This window comes from Trachymyrmex cornetzi, unplaced genomic scaffold, assembly GCF_001594075.2.
Source record: "Trachymyrmex cornetzi isolate Tcor2-1 unplaced genomic scaffold, Tcor1.1 scaffold18, whole genome shotgun sequence".
Lineage (NCBI taxonomy): Eukaryota > Metazoa > Arthropoda > Insecta > Hymenoptera > Formicidae > Trachymyrmex > Trachymyrmex cornetzi.
In genome coordinates this window covers 934997-956417 of record NW_017296418.1, presented here as the reverse complement: position 1 = coordinate 956417, position 21421 = coordinate 934997, and the positions used below count along the sequence as shown (strand labels likewise).

Genomic DNA, 21421 nt, shown 5'->3' with positions numbered 1-21421 from the left:
ACCAACGCCAATTACTTAATTGGCCGTGGAACTGACTAATTGTGTTTGCTATTTAGTAGAATTGACCACTTATGATTGACAGTTAATCACCGATTCGGTTTAATCGAGTTTATGAAACCGGTCCTCTCTCTCTCTTTCTATATAATACTAAGTATCCAACCTAATTAATAGTAGCTTTAATTTTTTTTCAAGGATATTCTTATATAATGATATGTATCATTCGTATAAAAGATTTGATATCAACAAAACTAGCGCCAAGTTAAATTCCATGTAATTCTGATATGAAATTATATAAATAATATTAACTTTAATGATATTATTTCTATAAAAGATTTGATATCAAGAACTGGCGCAAAGTTAAATCCTATTTCTTTATACCATGTCAAATTAAATAAATAATAAATATTAATCTTATGATATGTATCATTTGGATAAAAGAATTGATATTAACAACTATGGCGCCAAGTTAAATTCTACTATTAAAATAAAAAGTAAAATCCAAGTGATACTATCTTTATTATTATTTATTTAATCCAAATATTGTCTTTAATTTTTATGCAATGAAACCTAAGAATACGTATGTAGATCTTATTGAAGGATCTTCCTATTCCAATCCAAATGATTTAAATTCCTCTTAAATGAAATTATTATATCACAATTCACACACAAAGTCATTTCCTCTTCCAACTAACGTAGTGGTTATTTAATTCTCTTTCAAAACATTATACAAAACATCACAAATTTAAATAGAAAAATTTTTCATGTAAAAACACTTTAGTTGGAAGAAGAAATGTCTTTGTGTGTGTGAATTAGATATAATAATTTCATTTAAGAGGAATTTAAATCATTTGGATTTGGAATAGGAAGATCCTTCAATAAGATCTACATACGTATACTTAGGTTTCATTGCATAAAAATTAAAAATACCATTTGGATTAAATATATAATAATAAAGATAGTATCACTTGGGTTTTACTTTTTATTTTGATACTAGAATTTAACTTGGCGCCACAGTTGTTAATATCAATTCTTTTATACAAATGATACATAAGATTAATATTTATTATTTATTTAATTTGACATGGTATAAAGAAATGGGATTTAACTTTGCGCCAGTTCTTGATATCAAATCTTTTATAGAAATGATATCATTAAAGTTAATATTATTTATATAATTTCATATCGGAATTACATGGAATTTAACTTGGCGCTAGTTTTGTTGATATCAAATCTTTTATACGAATGATACATATCATTATAAGAATATCCTTGAAAAAAAATTAAAGCTATTATTAATTAGATTGGATACTTAGTATTATATAGAAAGGGCCGGTTCATAAACTCGATTAAACCGATAATCGGTGATTAACCGTCAATCATAAGTGGTCAATTCTATACTAAATAGCAAACACAATTAGTCAGTTCCACGGCCAATTAAGTAATTGGCGTTGGTGAAACCGGCCCAAATAATTCTTCACGAAAAGCACGCATACTTAGCGCTTTTTTTAAATTTTTTTTAAAAGGTGAGTTTGTATAAATAACATATAATATACTCAGTAAGTCGGTTGCCTATATGCCTATATAATTTACCGATTTAACTCATGTTTACCTATCAATCCTTCCCAGATCCATTTCTTAAAACGTAAAATTTAACTGATCGTACGAATTACGATGTCGTCTATGCTCGGTTTCAGGACTAAACTTGGTAAAATCGTAACAAAGCTTTGAAATATTTGTTCTCTGTCAAACGAAACAAATAATAATTAGCGACCGTTTACTAAGTTAATTATACGCTATCTCACACATATTCCTAAATGAGTGCTCTACAAAAATTAAATTATCCACCGTTTACAGTTTTTATTTTTTATTTAAAACAATTACATTTACAACTCATTTAAATTGCTGTTCACCTTAATGTCACGAAAATACAAATGCGATTGCAATTCTTTCTTAGGCAAACGAGAAAATGATTCAGTAATCAGTCTTAAAGTATGATTCAAATACAGTTGCTATACCAAACTGGTCCAGCTTTCAAAAATAAAGTTTTTAGTAGTTTAGTCACTTGAGATAAAGTCGACGAGTCGCACCAATTTTAATAATACCTGAAAATGAATTTCGTAAAAAAGGGCTCATACATAATAATAATTACTTGTGTTTGTTACATACTCATTTTTGCACTACATGAAAAATGTGTCGCTTTGCTCCGCAAACCGAGTTATTAATTATTATTAATTAAAGTTGACAGATATCCAGATTAGGAAATCTGTTGCATCGATGGCATAGAGGGTTAAACAAATTTTCTGCTGTACAAACAAATATTTAACCAAGGCAAATACTCTGCTGTAAAAATAAAAATTATATAGACAATAATTTATGTTCTTAAAACAAAGAACGTGTTTTTAAAGCAGAAAATTTGTGTAATTGAAGCAGAAAATACTTATTCTAGTTTAAATTACATGTTCTCATGTCCTTCCACGCTATCGATGTGACAGATTTCCTAACCTAAATAGTCAAATTTAACGATTAATATCTCGGTTCATGGGGTAAAGCGATACATTTTTTTTTTGCCAGATTCGTTCATTTCATACAAACGTGTCGAATAAATCTAACCTTCTCATCTCCTCGAGGTTGATAAAATAGACTCATTCGACGCATTTTTGCACTACATGAAAAATGTGACGCTTTGTCCCGCGAACCGAGTTATTAATTGTTATTAATTAAAATTGACAGATATCCAGATTAGGAAGTCTGTTGTATCGATGGCATAGAGGGTTAAACAAATTTTTACTTTACGGACAAAAATTTTTGACCAAGACAAATACTCTGCTGTAATAAAAATAAAAACAAAGAATGTGATTTTAAAGCAGAGAATTTGTGTAATTGAAGCAGAAAATACTTATTCTAGTTTCAATTACATGTTCTCACGTCCTTCTATGCCATCTATATGACGGATTTCCTAACCTGAATAGTCATCAACTTTAACGATTAATATCTCGGTCCACGGGGTAAAACGATATATTTTTTTTACCAGATTCGTTCGTTTCGTGCAGAAACGTGTCGAGCAAGTCTAATTTATGTATGTAGAAGCAGAAAGTCACTTACGTATTTCTCTATGCCATCGATGACGGATTTCCTAACCTAATCATCAGCCACAGAAAACAGACACATGTGTGATGTGACCATGCACATTGCCAGCGCCACATTTGCCTCTTGCGCCAAAAATTCCAAAAGGACATTATCCCCACCACTTCGTAGCGGCGACAACGACATACAGATTTTGAAACGGAGGATGACGCTTCCTCCTCTTTCATAATTCCGCTAAATATAATCGCGAATTATATCAGCATCCGTGAGTCCGGTACGAAATTTCTTTTCTTGGTGCGATTCGCTCGATACCGATAAGCGTGAGTTTGCCGTTTCCCGTTGGCTGGGCGCGCGGGATATAATTTCCCTGCCTCCGTGCGTGCATCGGTGTTTTTTTTTCTGCGGGCACGTCGCAGCTCGGGCTAGTTGCAACTTTCTCGCCCAATTAAAAATAATTGAATACAAAATCCGCTTTAATTTGCCAACTTTTAGACGGCTTGTGATAGGAGCTCGTGTAATTATGCACGGGGACTATAAGGCGCGCACTTCACTAAAAGCGCTCTCACGCCCTCACGTTTTTACCATCATGCCTTTATATTTTTATGAGAAGTATGCATCACTCGGCCATGACGGATATACGGCAAAAGATACGGGCGTGCGTCGAGCTTTTATGCCGAAAAGAGAAAAGGGGGTGAGAGACGCGATAAAAGCGACTCCAGGAAAAAGCGAAGTGCTCGTACGCGATTTATTGTAATCACCACTAAAACATGGTATGCAACAATTTGCAGTGACGTTCAACAATGCGGATTCATGAGTACCCATCGATCGCGTTTGCAATACGCGACCGGACAAGATAATGTTATCTTGCGAGTCTGCCGTTAATTCTTTACTTTACACCTCTTACGTCGGGTTAGGAAAAAAAATAAGGAGAGACTGAACGATTGAATCGCCGTTTATTTGGCGTTCTGGGACACAGTATTGAGTTATAATTTCAGCTTCTTACTGTTAATATTAATGAAATTATTGTGAGTTGAATCGATTTGTCACTGTGTGTGTGTAACAAGTAGCATGATCATAAATTATAATCTACATAAAATGATTACTATAAGGCGTGCAAAAGACCTAGTGGTTATTTCGTTATACATACGTGTAGAGGAATATTAATGCATGTTGTATAGCAAAATACAAGTGCTTTGCTTTCGTATTCTTTGTTTAGTTTGTTGAAACCCTTGCATTTTTGCCATATATCTATATATAGCAAAAATGCAAGATTTCAAAAAGTTTATTTTTTAATACGAAAACTAAATATTTCGGATTTCTAATATTTTTTTCATAGTAGTAGACAGTACAAAGTCTTTACTGATATAGTTCGTTTCGAGGTTCGTTTATTTTAAACATAGCAAATGATATTTAATAAATTAAGTTTTTGATAGGTGCGGCGTACCTATATACCGGAGTTACCCTATGTATATAAAATAATATATTATAAAAACTGAAAAACTGTAACTACAAAAAGTATGTTCTTTAAAATAATAAGATTATAGAAGAAACAAAAGTAATATACAAGTAGAGAGAGAAAGAGAAAGCGTCTATTAGAAATTATAGGACAAGTTTTCTAAGAAGATATAAAATAAATTAAAATTAAGAAAAAACTAACAATAAGTATGATAGTTGATAAGTAAATTGCAAGATCTACAGATTGAGTAGAAAAGAATATGTACAACAATACAAGGAAAATGGAGATAAAGTAAAATGAAACAGAGAATACAGTGATTGTGATGCATGGTAAAATAAAAAGAAAAGAAAAAAGAGAGAGGAGGAGAAAACCGCTTGACGCCTTTTCGATCATGCCGGGCTTGTCGCACGTTTACCACGAGAATAACAACATCGGGCGATATGCTTTGTTTGCACTGCCAACCGCGGATGATAAAGATTCGCGTGGGATATCGTTGCGCCGAAGATGCCACAATGGATCATCCGAGGGAGTAACCACTAGTTGAAATATTGTCCCTCAGATTACATAGATTCCATATGATTTCATCTGATTGCAGATAATTTTTTTCACTACATATGAAGTAATTTGATAAAATATATAATTTTATTTAATTAATTTTAATATTATACAATAATTTCTCGTGGGGGGTTGCATATGTAATTATCGAATTATACGTAGAGATTTCATATGAATTTTATGATTTCGAGAACTCTGTTCCAAGATTACATTAAGTGATTACCCCCTCGGAATCATCACTAACGCGTCATTACTCGAATATTTCAGCGACGTGGAATTGCCGACGCACACACATGTACGCACGAAAATTGGGTCTCTCCCGAGTTTAATTGTACGACCGCCCGACGTTCGCGGTTTCTGAATGCTTGTCCGTAAACGCGAAACGACGAAAATGATAATTAGCGCGTGCTTACAGCATTCGCCGCGAAATCGTTCGCTGCATGCATAAAAATCGCCCGCTTTTGTTCATCGTCTATTCACACGTTGTCGATGTGCAGTTAAATACACGCGTCCAATAAAAAGGATCCATTCGCTTCTCGCTGTGGAGCAAAAAGAAGGATGGATTTTCGATAATTTCCCGAACGTAGTAGACGTCCGTCGACATTCGACTTCACCTCCTCTCGTAAATTCCTCTTCGTTGAAAATCGTGTTTCTTTTCTTTTTTTTTCGTAGGAAAAAGCACATATTATCACTTTGCTAAAGAGCGCCCATCGATGTTTTTATTACCATCCTCATCATATATGGCGTGCATGCGTGAATGCACGTCACCGCTAATATTTCGCTTAAGCTCGCGTTGTCGCTTAAGCTTTCGTTAAAAATTTTATGTATTATGTGAAAGATAAATTTAGAGAGAGTTCACACTTGGTGATTGTTCCGCCTTTGTTTTCTGCGTTTCTAAACATACATTTAAGGTTTTTCGAAAAATTTACATTCTGTTGATTGTTCCTGGGACAGACAAGATTTTTCCTCGCCAAAACTACACACCGAGAGAAAAATGTTTGCTATTTGTCATTACAATTGTATGGAACTGCTATAATAAATATATTTATATACAAAAAATATATAGTTGGTCTCGAAAACAACTGTAAATATAATTATTTTCCGGATCAAACGTTTATTTTTTTTTTATATAGAACTACTTGAGCAAAATCATTTTCTCCGTGTATAAATACAATAATTATTATTGACATTATAGCAGTAATAACGATAAAAAAGGAGTTTCTATCATTATTTTACTATGCAGACACAAACACCAAATACTTTTCTCTCAATATGCATGAAAAAAATCCGCGGTGCAACAATACATTTTTCTTATATTCATTCATCTTCGATGCTAGGGAAAGCTTTTTTCTGTTGAAACCATTAATTCTCTTTGTGAACGCGTTAGTAGCTCTCCGCCAAGGTTGAAACATCGTGAGAAGCGGAAGGAATATCCAATTCTGAGAAGATAATAAGGCTACGACATTGTCGATGAGCATCAGCGAAATGGGGTGAGCTACTTTTAGGAGCGGCTCGTCGCTTCACGACGAAAACGAGGTAAAGCGAAGGAAACCGCGATGACTTTCCGCGCGACCTCCGATGCCCCGAAGCCCCTCTTTCTCCTTGGAATTTAATAAAAATCCGAGAGCTTCCGGAATCGAGCTCGCAACCCGTCGTCGCTCTCTTGGGTTCCCATCGGGGAACATTATGCGTTTCGACTCTTTCCTCGGTGCATCGCCCTTCGATTCTATTTCGCCTTACTTTTCCTATCCACTATCGCACTTCTTTGCACCTTCTGAGCATCTCTCTCTTGTTTTTTCCTCTATCTACATCTCATTGGAAGACGTTTCACCCGTCTCGAGTAAGCTCCAGACAAATTGCGCCGAACGGTGTTTGGGTTGACTATTTTGACGAAATCGAAGTATTTGTTATATAAATGTTGGTAATATATAATGCACGACTCGTCATTCAGTCAACAGATCGATTGCACATCGTAGTATACACGTATTAAAGCTGAGAATAACTCAATCTATTTAAATCAATCTCATACAAAATATTAAATTTTGTTGGTTCGTCAAATAATTATATACAACACTCAAACATTGATGACAAAAAATACTGTAAAAAAATTCTAACATTCTAGCACCCAGTTTAAGCGCATTCTAGCCCTGCATAATTATTTTGATGGTCCAAAAAGAATTATTTTCAGGTCTATAAGTGAATTTTTAAATACTTCAGCACAATCGTTTTTCCCGTGTACGGTTACAAAGGTATTAAAATCCGTAGAAAAAAATACGAGAAAATAAACATTTATCTTATGTAAAAATTAAGTCAACTATCTTTGTTGTCTGCCGGATTTAATATTGCCTCGCAATTCTTTCTCGTGACCTAAACTAAAAGAATGGAGACGTCGAAACTGGTGAGAGAAAGAAGAAATTGGGAACTTAGGATAAACGGAATTGTAGAGCCGAAGCCGAGGCTCTGGGTTAAATACTTTCCCGTTCCGGTATTCAGCTTCGTTTACTCGACAACGCAGATTTTCCCTTTGGCCCGATTCGCAAATGCATTCCTTTTGCGCCGATTCACAGAGGAAAGCGGTGGGTACGGCTAGGCGGATCGATTGTACCCTTTGGATTTATCCTCCTGAGAGACCGCAGGCGGTGTTACACTTTGTAACTACGGTCCAACAACGAAACTACGAAGCTCCATGAGTTTCAGCTATCTGCCGCTCTTTAAGCTTTGTGCGTAAAAAACGGCTGACGTGCTTATTCATAATATTTTATAACTTAATAATACGAATGCAATTTCTTTATATTATATGCGTTATTATTTATATTCATGTTTAATTGCGAAAAATCGCGCGAAAAATTAAAAAAGTCGTATCAAAATGCCACTAGCAATGAGACAATATTAGTTCTTAATTGAGACATGCTACGGCAAAACGTTATAAATGCTAAAATTGTGAAAACGCATTTTATTGTATAAATGGATTGTAACATATAGCATTTTATTGTATAAATGGATGATATAACATATAAGATCATATATTAAGATTTAGTATGGACAGTGCTGCTATTACAAACGGAGAAAAATGGATGATGCAATTCAATACATTATAAGTCTATTGTGTAATTGAAGTTTTTACTTAGATTTACAACTCTTGACTTGCATTTTTACTTACAACGTTTTGAAATTTCAACACGATATTTTTTAAAAATTAGAATTACTTAACTAAAAATTTTTGCAGACTGATTGTTCATAATTCTAGTTATTACGTAATTTTTTGTAGAATATTCGAAGTAACAGTTTTCAAAAAAATAAGTTTTTCCTTTTTTCTAAAAAATTAAAAAGCATTTACAGCGTTTTGTGTGTGTGTGTGTGTGTGCTTTGGCCTCAATTTATTAAAACAAAAATTAATTAAAAGCAACTACGCTGTTATGAAAATACTATGCGATAAATGATACACTTACGATGCATTTCAATCGCTACCGACGTGGATACGGGTTGACTGATATTGTTGTTGGATGCTTGACAATCGAACACCGCATGAAGATCTGCTCTTGACAATTCTCTAACCACCAAGGTGTTTCTACGAAGAGCAGGAAACTCGCCTGGTTCATCCTTCGAATCTAAAAGCGTTTCTCCGCGCCACCATCTCACTTTAGGCTCGGGGCGACCTGGAAATAAATACCATAAAATTTATTAGCTTTGTCAGAAATAAGAACATTATTAAGCTAGCACAACCACTGAAGCACAATTGAATAAAACGTACACATCAATTTAATGCTTTTTTTATTACTAATTTGTTGTCATATTCGCAATTGTATTTAATCGATTTGATAAAAATAGTGACTGATTTTCAGTTATATTTCTCGGTTAGAGCAATAAAATCGTGAATAAGGCAACAAATCAGCAAAAAGGCACTAAATTCATATAAACGATTTATTCAATTGTATTGCAATGACTATGTCAACTTAATATACATGAAATAAGAAGCCGGTATTAGGTCGAAATATATTGGTGTATTAAAATTGAATAACATTAGAGAGAGAGAGTTCGTGCTTTTATTTTTAATTTTCTTCGTTTTTCTGCATTATGATAATAATAATAACATTAATAATCCCGACTAAAGATAAGCGTATTTAAAATGCTATTCTTTGCTGTTTGCAATCTAAACGAACAATTAGACAAATAAAATCAAATTATTTATAATGCCAAGTTTCCTTATTTTAAGTATCAATTAATATGTGCTCCCTCAATATTGGATTATTGGAAAACATTAAAGTTGTATGAAACAAAATATATTAAGTACGTATATCTATGATAATATCTTCTAAGAGATAACGTATTGAAAATTTTATTAAGTGCAATATTTTATGTCATTTTTTTGGCTTGTTACAAAATTTCTCGAGAACATATGAATTTTGGAATTACTGCTTTCTTCGCAAGAAAACCATATGCGTTACAATGTGGCATCGACATATCACCCATGCTATCCAATATACAATGTATCGCACGTATTCCTTTCTGTCTTACTACTTTTTCGCGAGAGTTTGCCAAGTTCCGTGTATATACGTACATTCGTCCCCTTTTGACCGCCCACATCGGTGTAGGCTGCGCGGTGCGCGTTAATTCATAATTCATAATGGTCGTTGCGTGCGGATAATCCCCCGAGGGTGAATATCCCGTTAAAGGGAGACGGCGAGTCGGAGGGGCGGTCTAGCTTGTACCGGAGCGACCTCATTATTTTTTACCGGACCTATTTTCGTTTGGGAGGGACAAGCAGAAAAACACGCGCAGCAGCGGAGGACGGAGGATAGTTGCGCGGGGGTTGTAGAATGGAATTGTAGGTAGCGGTGCAGAGCGGTGGTAAGAGCAGCATAGCACTGTCGTGTCCCTCGGGTGGCGGCATGCGAAGTAATAAAAATAAATTTATTATCGTTATTGCCTTCGCCTTGCCGGTACAGCAACGCGCGTTCGCGCACGCCCGGATATTAAAATGTAATAGAATAAAAGGGAGCGCCGAACGAATGCATGCACCGCGACCGCCATTAAAGCACTTGACGGTTTGTCGAAGCGTTTAACGATCTGGGCAACAGTACCCTTTTAATTCCGTATTTACATGGAGATAACGCACGCAAGGGATAAATGGCGATTCAGAAAATCTATACAATAATAATAAAGTCATATTTATTCATTCTCTTTACTAGGGATTCAGATATATTTTCGTGTAACGCGCGACATTGTGTGTGCAATGTTACAATAACTGCTGAAGGAATTTGAAGAGTAAGACACAATAAGAAGAGATATTAGGAACAAATATTAAATATTAGAAATAAAAAATTAGAAATATTAGAGATTGAACATAACGAATAATGAATACAGATAAAACATATTTATATCTTATTTGTATAAATTTCTTATTCGTACGTTTCTATATTTATTTTCTATTATTTTTATTTTTAATATTGAATTATAATATTTAATCTAAAACATTTCTAATATTTATTTCTTAATATTTCTTTCACTATGAGCAGAGCTTAAAGAGTACAGGATACGTGATAAAAAGTGTAGCATTGAAACACAAGCTGAGTTTGAAATTTTTAGAAATTCTCGCGACCCCGCATCGCCGGAACTCCGAGAAATATTCTTTATCCGTAATATCAGAATGCGGTCGTGTGAAGTTTTAATTAGACGCTATAACTAAGAATAACACGATTCCGCGGTCTATAGGATGAATGAGATCGCGGCTGTTTTACATGCAAGAACGAGAAAACGGATAGAGAAGAGTCCATTCCCACCGGTCGCACCAATTATTCTACCGGCTCTTTCGCGGCGTATTTACGGGGGCAGCCTGCAGAAAAGAGAGAATACCCAGAGTATTTTCATTTGACCTGGCTTTCATTATAGAAAGTAGGACTTACCCCCAGAGACGAGGCACTGCAGTCTCATGTCACCACCTTCTTCGTAAGGACCTGCCACCGCTGGGACGGTTTTACCGCGTTCGTCGATAATGTTCGGTTTCTGTGGCGGTACTGTAACAGCAAGAGAAAAAAGATAGGTAAAATATCAAGTCTGTCGTGATGAGTGCAAGTATCCTGATCGCTTAAGAAGAGCAAAGTAATTACTTTAGATTGGTACTTAAAAAATGTGAAGAGAAATTATAGATAACTTTATTTAATAATAAAATGATAAATTAGTCTGTCGTGATGAGTGCAAGTATCCTGATCGCTTAAGAAGAGCAAAGTAATTACTTTAGATTTGTATTTAAAAAATGTGAAGAGAAATTATAGATAACTTTATTTAATAATAAAATGATAAATAATAACTAATGGTTTTGGATCAATATCTAAAGAAGTGCAACAGAGAAAATGAATAATTTTCAGAATAAAATAATTTAAATAATGAAATAATTTCATTTAGCAACTGTATAAAGTCTGATGCATTCCAAATATATACGGTTCCATAAAATCATTATTTCGTATAGGCCAATTTAGAATTTAAAGATTATCTTTTTACGGCTTTGTCTATCGACCATGCTAATGGTCGATAGACCAACTGACGAAAAAACTTGACAAACCGAGTTATATTTTCATTTTGTGAGTTAGTTTCCCATTGCAAATTTATCACAATGAAAAAGTACCCATGTAAAAATATCGTCTGCGTTATTTTGAAACTTGGCCGTTTTTGCCAGTTATGTAGCAGCGCTTTCCAGTTGAGAGATATAACGCTCGGTGCAACCAATCGTTCGAGCGGTTTCGAGTTTGACCGCCTCTGACACCGCTACGAGCTATTTAAGCACAGATAGGAAACTTTCCATGTAAGTCAGTGGCGTCCGGGGAGGAGTAATTCACGATACTCATGCCACGAGCACCGCACGAATAGTCGAACAAGCAGGTGTACAAGTGTTACAGGTAACCGCTGGAAACTCATGCGGACGAATGAGCCAGCACGAAAGCGTGATCCGGATAGTAGTTTAGCGAAAATTTTGCTTCGGTACCGCAAGGTAGAAGATGCAGAACAAGACCGGCGCGTCTTCTCCGCTACGTCCTATTCTATCACGAATGTATTAATATTATACGTTAATGAACTATGAATTTCTAACGTTATTTTCTCGGCTATTTGAGATTTTGCAATACATACGAGAGAAACGCTCTTCGTAATTGGATTGATATCAGCTATGATCCTTCCGCGATACCGCGCAACCTCTTATTATGTCGGTAATTCGTACACCTACGGCGCGCAATAAACCATTTTGCGTGCAAGGAAACAATGCTCCACGAGGTATCAAAAGGGTACGTAAAGGAGGGTCACGCGGGAATCCCCCGGTCGGTCGGTGTATAGTTCGTTCCGACATGCGGATGGGTGGAAGGGTCGGTCTATCGTGGCGTGTAAACGCTCGCAATTGAATATCGGAAATAGCGGCGTGTCGGAACGTCAGAAGGTGAGTGGCGAGCGTATTGCTTCGAGGATAGGCTGCAGTCGCGGTCGGGATGTCGGATGTCCGTCCAAAGGAAATAGGGTTGCCCTATGAAAATTCACTATGGCGAACGGAGCTTTGAATGAATCGATATTAACCCGACTTGATTCCGTAATACCTTTTAATCTTTTAACAGTTGCAATTATTAGAACTCTGAAAATTTGTATTTGTAAAACATTTTGTAAGTGATTGAATTTTATTATCTAGTTGACATGTGCAAAATACATAATCAATCATCTTATGTGATACCTCATTACGTAATAGTCGTGTTTTACTGTAATTATTACATATATAATTAAGGACATGGCCTTAGAGGCTATAATGGCCTTACACAACTCGTCCATCAACCTAAAGTTCATCCGTTCTCTCTTATAATTATTCTCACGGACGCATCTGCAGGACAAATTGAACCTGGTGAACCGAGTGGGAAATAAACTGAATTAACACGGATGCGAGAAGTTAAGCCGTCGGTCACGATATCGTGCAAGTGAGAAAGTCCTAATGTGAAAATGTTACCCGATATTATCCGGAAATAACGACGAATGAAGCACCTCTGAAAATAGGATTACATCGCACCCTCTATGCTTGTATCGAGTGGCGTAATCGATATATTAGCGGATCCTTTGGTATTAATGGCAATCTCTCTCTCTTTGCTTCTCTCTCTTCCTTTTTCTCTTTTAATACCTACAAAATATCAGCTTAACATACGGCAACCACTCGAAACGTATGCAAACTGAATTATCAAAACGCGTGCTGGCGAGGTACTTGAACTCTCGCGTTTTACAAGCGACGCGGATTGCACCAAATAACGGTCGGATAATTGATTACGCGAGAATATAATAAACAGCGCTGTGTTTGCACGCTTTTAACTTAATGCACCATTGTAATATCGAATGATCTAACATAATTCACGGTAAGCTCTATATGAGCAGCCTTTCGGTCGCTGGGGAAGCTAGGAATCAGAAAGTCTTTGACAATGCAACAGATTCAACATAAAGCTGCCAAGGCAGAAAGTTACGCATTTTCAAAAATTACAATAATAATCAACACTTGTAATATTTTCGAATAAAAGGATTTTATCCACAAATAAATAAAAGTTGAGGATAATGTCACGCAGCTCAATTAGAAGATTTTTATATCAAAATTATACTTGCACTTTTAAATTTCGTTTACAGTATATATTGGTTGTAAATTAATTTTTAATAAATTAATATATATAAATTTTTCATTATAAATGTTTTATGAAAAAATATAATGCATTTTATTAATTTCTGCGAAACGTGGTTTTTCAACGACCATTGTTTCTGTTCATGAACTTGGTGAAAGAACGGGACACTTCCAATGAACATTTTCATATGACAAATGACATGCTGGAATCTAATGGGTTAATTTGTAGCACCTAAATTTCACATTGGTGAGATCGGATGTATCCTCGCAAATCATAATTTTCGGTACATGATACGGAGAGAAGAGAAATTGTTAGAGCGTATTATTCGCAAAATGTGAATGTTTCGAAAATATAAAGGTGTGTTTCTGCTCCGAAATGAGCAACCGCGGAGACAAGTAACTGCAATTACTCTACGTTGCTCTAAAGGATAAGTTCTTTTCACACATTTTCAGACATTCAATTAAAATTCGACATTCAACTAAAAATACAACGCCTAATTGTCGTCTCTTTGTCAATGTTTATCTTGAATGTCTTTTTGGAAAAAGTTGCCTCGAGCATTTTATTAATTGAACAACTTTTTATACGTAAAATATCCGTTGTCGGATCACAGTATATGTGTGTATATGTACATATATATATATATATTATAGATGTACATAATATATATAACAATATACAAATGTTTATATATATGCATTGCTAGAGTCTTAAATCTTAACAAAAAGTTAACTTAATTTATTGTGGCCTGATATCGTCTCGACAGTTTCGTACGAAGAAGATTTTATCTGTTAATGTAATAGTGAGATTCCTCCAGGGACTGACCGCACTAGTAGTTTTTCCGAAGGATTGTACTACATGAAACGAACAGCCAGTAAATTGAGGAATCATGTAACAAAGTCCTTTTCCTATAGGAAAGTGCGCTTTGCACGAAGAAGTGCCCTTTGCCAAAAGAAATGTCCAATTCTGAAGTGAAGGTCGTTTTTGTAAAAATTTCGTGTCTTTTCTTTCCAAGATACATTAAATTTCTCGAACTGTACAGTGGACGCTTTAAACGGAGATCAAACGTTCTTTGTAACAGATAAATGGTGTTGCGACAACGGCTACGAGAAAGGGGGCAAAAGAAACATAAGTTATAGTATTAAAAAGATGCCGCGATATTGTTTTATGGAATAAAAAAATATCTTCTTCAATATTTCACTTAATATCTTAAATATCAAAGGAACAATGATAATCCAATCCCTTGAGTTAACTATTTTGTTATTTTTAATTTCCATGTATGTCAAAATATGAATCAATCCATTTCTGTGATTGGTTTCAAAGTGAGTAATATTTATATTAACGTATAATATGCACATATTTAGTAAATAATAAACTAAATTTTTGAGTCATATTTAATACACTTTCTTGAGTTACATTGTTTAATTCCATTGTTTAGTTAAATTAACGACATATTGAGTACGAGCAGCAGTATTACGTAAGAGTCATGTGACAAATCGTTAATTGTTTTACGAGAAGATAATTCGATACTGTCTTCATAATTAAAGAATTCAATAAAAATTGAAATAAAAGTCAGAAATTATTCTTTTACAAGTGTCGGATAAAAAATGTATAGAGTAATGCGGTGTCGAAAAGTTATCGGATAAAATATGTATTATGTAACGCTCGTTAATTGTACGAAGGAGGCGCATTGAAACTTAATTCTCAAAAGTCTGGCATAATAATAGTTGAATTTAACTTAATATATGAAAAGTTAAGAAATAGAAATGATATAGTACGAAAAACGCAAGGCAGCCAACGAGACAACGAGGATTGCGTGCTCAACTATTCTAACTATGTGAACTGACTGGCGGAATTTGCTTGCACATTGTTTTCTGCTGAGTATAAATTTTCACGAGTGGTAGCATAATAGAATTGTATCAAAAGTTCTATTGCAACGGTCGATAAATTACAACTTTGTTGGTAATAACGAGAGCATCATTTTAATAATCGCGATATGAACTCGGATATGAAGTTATTCATTATTAACTACACAAATCTATTTTAAAATATTAAACAAAATTATATTAATATATGAAATGCAATTTATTCGTGCGATCATTCGCGTTAATCGATTCATGTCGAGCTATCTAAAATATTGACACGGTGCTCTGCGTACGACGGTTGAATCAATGACATGCTGGCGTAAAAGTGAACATTGGAGCGCGATAAAAGTTTCGATAATCAAGTACAAAATAAATGACAATTTCGATAATATAATATGAATTATGAAAAAATCAAATTAATCAATAAATTTAATTTGTACGATTAATTGTAAATTTTGTAAATCCATTAATTCTTTTACGCTTGCTTTTACATCACATTCCTAAGTCTTCCTTTATGTTGGTCAAAATTCGGAAATAAAAAATGAATAACATTGTACCACATTATTTTATGTGTATCTTTTAATTTTGTGGATACACAATTTGATATGTTTACGTGTCATTAAATAAGATACGAACCTATCACGGTCAATTGAATTCTGGAGTTTCTAGTCGGATTTGTGGTGAAATCCACTCGGCACCTGAATTCGCCTTCGTCCTGCTCCTGTACGTGGTTAACGCTCAAAGTTGCGGGCTCCGTTGTTGTCCTGAATAATGCCCGATCGCCGAGATAGTCTTTATCTTGCCAATGCAATGGTTTTTCCGAGTGCTTGCCACGCAGATCATAACTGAAACAGATATTTCTTTCGCTTATTTCATATTCTTCTCTTGCTACAAAGAATGTAAAAGTTATGACAAAGAATGTAAAAAAATAAGTAAATACAATACAATCCAACTTCTATACAGTAAAAACTCGTTAAAGCTTTCTTACACTCTAAATTTCTTACAGTAAAATCTCACTCCAAGAAAGTGAAAATACAACCATCCTTAAAAAAAAAGTGAAAATATTTCACTTCTTAAAAAACAGTGACAATTTTCACTCTTTTTAAAGTGAATTTTTACTTCAAAGGAGTGAAACCTTATTTTTTTTAAATGAGATTTTACTCTAAAAAGAGTGAAGATCGTAATTTTTTTTCAAAAAGTGAAATATTTTCACTTTTTTTCAAGAAATTTAGAGTGTAAGCGTGTAAGAATTTTTCAAATTTCTATATGGTCGGAGCAATATAAAAATCTGCACTAAAGTTTGAAGATCTAGATTGTGAACCAACTTTTCGATATCGAACAGAAATATCGACTATGAATATATTCGTCAATTCAAAAACTATTTATATCAACCCTGAATTAATCGGGAGACACGATAGTGTTTCGTGTTAAGAGCAAACGCAACGATAAATTAAGCAGTACATTGAATGTATCGAATTTGATTAATCAGAATAAAAAATCTATTTATTATTCCATATATTTGATATAATGCTTATTCAGGATGAATATAAATAGTTTTTGAATTTGATGAACACGTTTATAGCATTCGATATCGACAAGCCTAATTGTGGATGAAGGATGAAAATTTCACATTGCCAACGGAGGGTTAAATATATATCCTATATTATTAAAAACATTCCATTTAAATGGATTATTTTTGTTTCTGACTTGATTTCTTTCGTGTTTTTTTATTATAGGATTAAAACAAAATTTTGTCGAGAATCTTATAATCTGGAGAAAGCGTATTATGTATGCAGTACGATCTCGTATATACATATAAACGAAAATCGCTTCACGAATAACTCGTGCTCGGACATAACTGTGCCATACGTTGCTTTATGTTTTTTGTTATTCCGCGCCGAGAGTAACGCGGATCACGATGAAAAATAAAGTGAAACAAATGTGAAACTTCAGAACTAATGTCGCGACGGGAAGAGAATTTCGTTAACTCTCCACTCTTTAATGCAGTGAACGCCTCGCGCATATTTGATGGTAGACGACGAAGTCGGATAATAAAGGACATACATGTGACATAGTAGAAAGAGCATAATTTCACTAATTAATTTAATACGATATGAGCCCGCTTTTGTGAGATAAATTTCGCATTTAAAATTATTTTAACTTTATGGCTAATACTAAAAAGCTATAATACATTTAATTGAACACAAAAGTTCCGTCTCTCTGTTATATAAATTCTATTATATTATTTCTATCGCACGAGATAATATCAGTAACAAGTTTAATTCAAATATTTTTTATACAATCTTATAATTTTATGATAAAGACACACGCGATAAATTATATAAAGTTATCATATATGTGTTCAAATATTGTTGGAATCCATTAAACATTTTTAATCTTTTTATCCTATATTTTTTATATTATTTTTATTCCATTTTATTTTCTTCAGAAATAAATATTAGCTGAATAGGATTATGGTAATTCCACGTTCGAATTTTGCCATCGACGCATAAAGTGACACATAAAAAATTATGAATCCTACTCGAGGTGTTATTTAAGAATGTATCGGCCAGCCGGTCGTGTTCTCCTTACTCACAATCAGACAATCGGTTTTACAAGGAAGCTGCGCTTGCAGCCGTCCCGACGTTTCACCGCAGATCGCCCCGCAGTGCGATTCCTCCTTCGCATACCTCGCCCCCGAGACATTGGGTGAGCATCGAATTTGCGGAAATACCACGAGTGCCTCGTCTGGTACCAGATTTGGCCGCGCGTAGAGTTGGAACGGATGGAACGGTCCAGGAGGGGACGACGAGAGAGGCGGGTTGGCCAGGGAAGAGGATAGGAGATCGCGAAGGGCTGTGCGGCGCGGTTAGAGCATCAGCGGGGATGGATGCGGTGAAGGGTGCCGCCGGGTGTACATTCCTCCGGTGTATTACCGGAGCCGGTACACCCGGCAGCTGGCGAAGCGTAATACCCAGGCCGCGCGCGATCGCATGCCCGCATCCATATGCTGGACCGAAGGACCGAACAACAACGATTTCCTCTCCCTCCTCCTCCTCTCCCATTGCCGCGCTGCTGGTACTTCGTGGCGCGCGTTTTCCCGCTAGTTGCATCAAAACACGTACGCGACGTAACACGTGTATGCACGTGTTTACACACGCACGCACATTCGGCAAGCTCACACTCTGGTGAAGCTGGAGAAGCGATAGATGAAAGTTAACCGAAACGAGAAAGTTGGCACTACGCAATGTGCGCGAACCGGCGCGGCGCGGCGATGTAGAGCGAGAAACTGCCTCCTCCCGCACATGATCGCAAGCAGCGTCGGGGTCGAGAGGATCCAAACAACAGTCTGTTGAGGATAGACCAGCCGAAACGATTACTTATACAGCTCGGTACGCCGCCGGTGCCTGCAAATTGCACCGCACGTAGCACGTCGTTCGAAAGTTACGGAGCGCTGCGCTGTAAGGGTGTATAAGCGGGCCAAGGGATAGCGTATATTACCCTTGAATTTGTCAAGAGCACTTATGTACACAACGGTTTTAGGTATATTAGCGTTGAGTACCAGACTTTCCCCTCTGATGCTCCTTCGCATCTCTCTAATACAAATAATATATTTATATTTCAAAGTAGAATTTTTGTAAATATGATAATATATTATGTTATACATATATACATATATATACAGAGTGTCCGGAAAATCGAGGCCAATACTTCGGAAAGTTATTCGGGAGCCAAAAAGGAGGAAAAAGAGTACTTCTATACAAACATAAGTCCGGAAATAAGTCGTTTTTGAGTTGTAACCATTTTTATGTTAAAAAATTGAAATTTATTTTCAATCATAATTTATTAATTACAATCATAATTTATTTCACAGTGTTTCAACATAAATAACTACATGTTTTATTTTTTAATTCTTTTACTTTTTATTTTTTAATTTTCCAGTATTTGTATGGTTACTGCATTATTTTTAAATAAACAGGTTAACATAAACAGGTTAAATTGAATTAAATAAAATGTAACAGATTAAGTAAAATGTTCAAAATGACCATCTTCAGCACGAATGCAGGCCCTTATTCTTCTATCAAAAGATTCCGAACTCTTTGAAAAACCTTCTTTATTTCTTCGAATCCGTGGATTATTCTTTGTTTTAAGTCAGCAATATTATTGGGCGTGTAGCCAGAGATCATTTGAATCGAAATTATAGCCAAAGATGGATAATAGGGCGTGGAGGGCCGATTGCCTGGCCCCCAAGGTCACCAGATATGAATCCACTTGATTTTTTTTGTGGGCGGGGTCACGTAAAGTCATTAGTTTACAGAAATGCGCCCAATAATATTCGAAGAAATAAGGAAAAATCCAACTGTTTTTCAAAGAGTTCGGAATTCTTTTGATAGAAGAATAAGGGTTTGCATTCGTGCTGAAGGTGGTTATTTTAAACATTTTATTTAATCTGTTACATTTCATTTAATTCTATTTAATCTGTTAATGTTTATCTAGAAATAATGCAGTAACCATATTTACAAATACCGGAAAATTAAAAAATAAAAAGTAAAAAAATTTAAAAATAAAACATGTAGTCATTTATGTTGAAACACTGTGAAATAAATTATAATTGTAATTATGAAAAATAAATTTCAATTTTTTAATATAAAAATGGTTATAACTCGGAAATGGCTTATTTCCGGACCTATGTTTATATAGCTTTTTTTCCTCCTTTTTGGCTCCCAAATCACTTCCCGATTTATTGGCCTCGATTTTCCGGACACACTGTATATATTTATATATTTTATATAAATATTTATATATAATATATATATATAAATTGTCTAAGAAAATGATTAGAAAAATAGATTTATATTATATTTAAGTATTTAAATTTTAAATTTATTTGGAGCTTATAAAAATATTTATACATGAAAATTATTGAGCAAATAATGTTAATCGATAAATGGTAACTATTATTCGAGTTGTAGCATTTTTTATTCATAAATTTGTGTCATACGTAAAGATAAATGCTTGATTAGAGATATTGCAACGCATTGCGATGTCGTGTTAACGGCGTTGTACGTGATACAGCGAGGTATAACAGATTAGTGGTCGGACGTCCGTATCGGGACGTGGTTATGCCTGTCACAAGCCAGTGCGACCAATTATAGCGCAACATCTAGTGTTCTGCATCAGAATATACTATATAACGTTTCCAATTGTGCATATACGCTGCGATTGTGCAAGAAAGTTGGCCGAGAGTTTGAGATCGGTTTGCCGTATAAGCAAAATACAGGGAATCAGAAATTAGTGGTAAAGGAATAAACTCTATTCGCGTTTAAGCGAAATGGATTTCGCATTGCTAAATACTTTCTTCTCTGTATCCCACAAGTCTTGAATATCCATTCAAGAAAAAAACAACGATTTTTCTTCGATCGCGCTCGAAATCGAGACCTCGTGTATCCCCGCAATTTGAATTTCGTGATGCTTAAAAATGAAACCGCGCGTTGTAGCTTTGTCGACCATTGGACTGCCGGATATATAGCCGAACGGTACACTTTGTATACTTCGGAATATAAAATCAGTATATTAATAGATGAGACACGATAGCCGCATAGCGTGTGTGATTATGGAATACGGGAAGAAGAAATAAACGATATATATTACGACACCGAACGTTTTAACGACATGTCACGCACGACCATTTACCTGTGTAATAATTATATAGGGGAAAGTTGCTGAATGCGTACCACTTAACATATTTTTTATTATATTTCTCATTTAGAACTGATTTGTGTGCAAATGAAGGTTAGAAATTGTACTTTGATATTTCAAGTATCTATTATTATACG

At 34.9% G+C, this 21421-nt stretch overlaps 1 protein-coding gene across 1 annotated transcript in view; it reads right to left on the bottom strand.

Annotated features, from left to right (window-relative positions):
• LOC108759305 (synaptogenesis protein syg-2) overlaps window positions 1-21421 on the bottom strand; it is a 126401-nt gene that overhangs the window by 59953 nt on the left and 45027 nt on the right. The window contains exons 3-5 of the mRNA XM_018504661.1: window positions 16221-16429; window positions 10999-11109; window positions 8545-8751 (exon numbers count right to left, since the gene is read on the bottom strand). Of these exons, the coding sequence (XP_018360163.1) occupies window positions 8545-8751; window positions 10999-11109; window positions 16221-16429 (527 nt within the window). The remainder of the gene's footprint in view (window positions 1-8544; window positions 8752-10998; window positions 11110-16220; window positions 16430-21421) is intronic.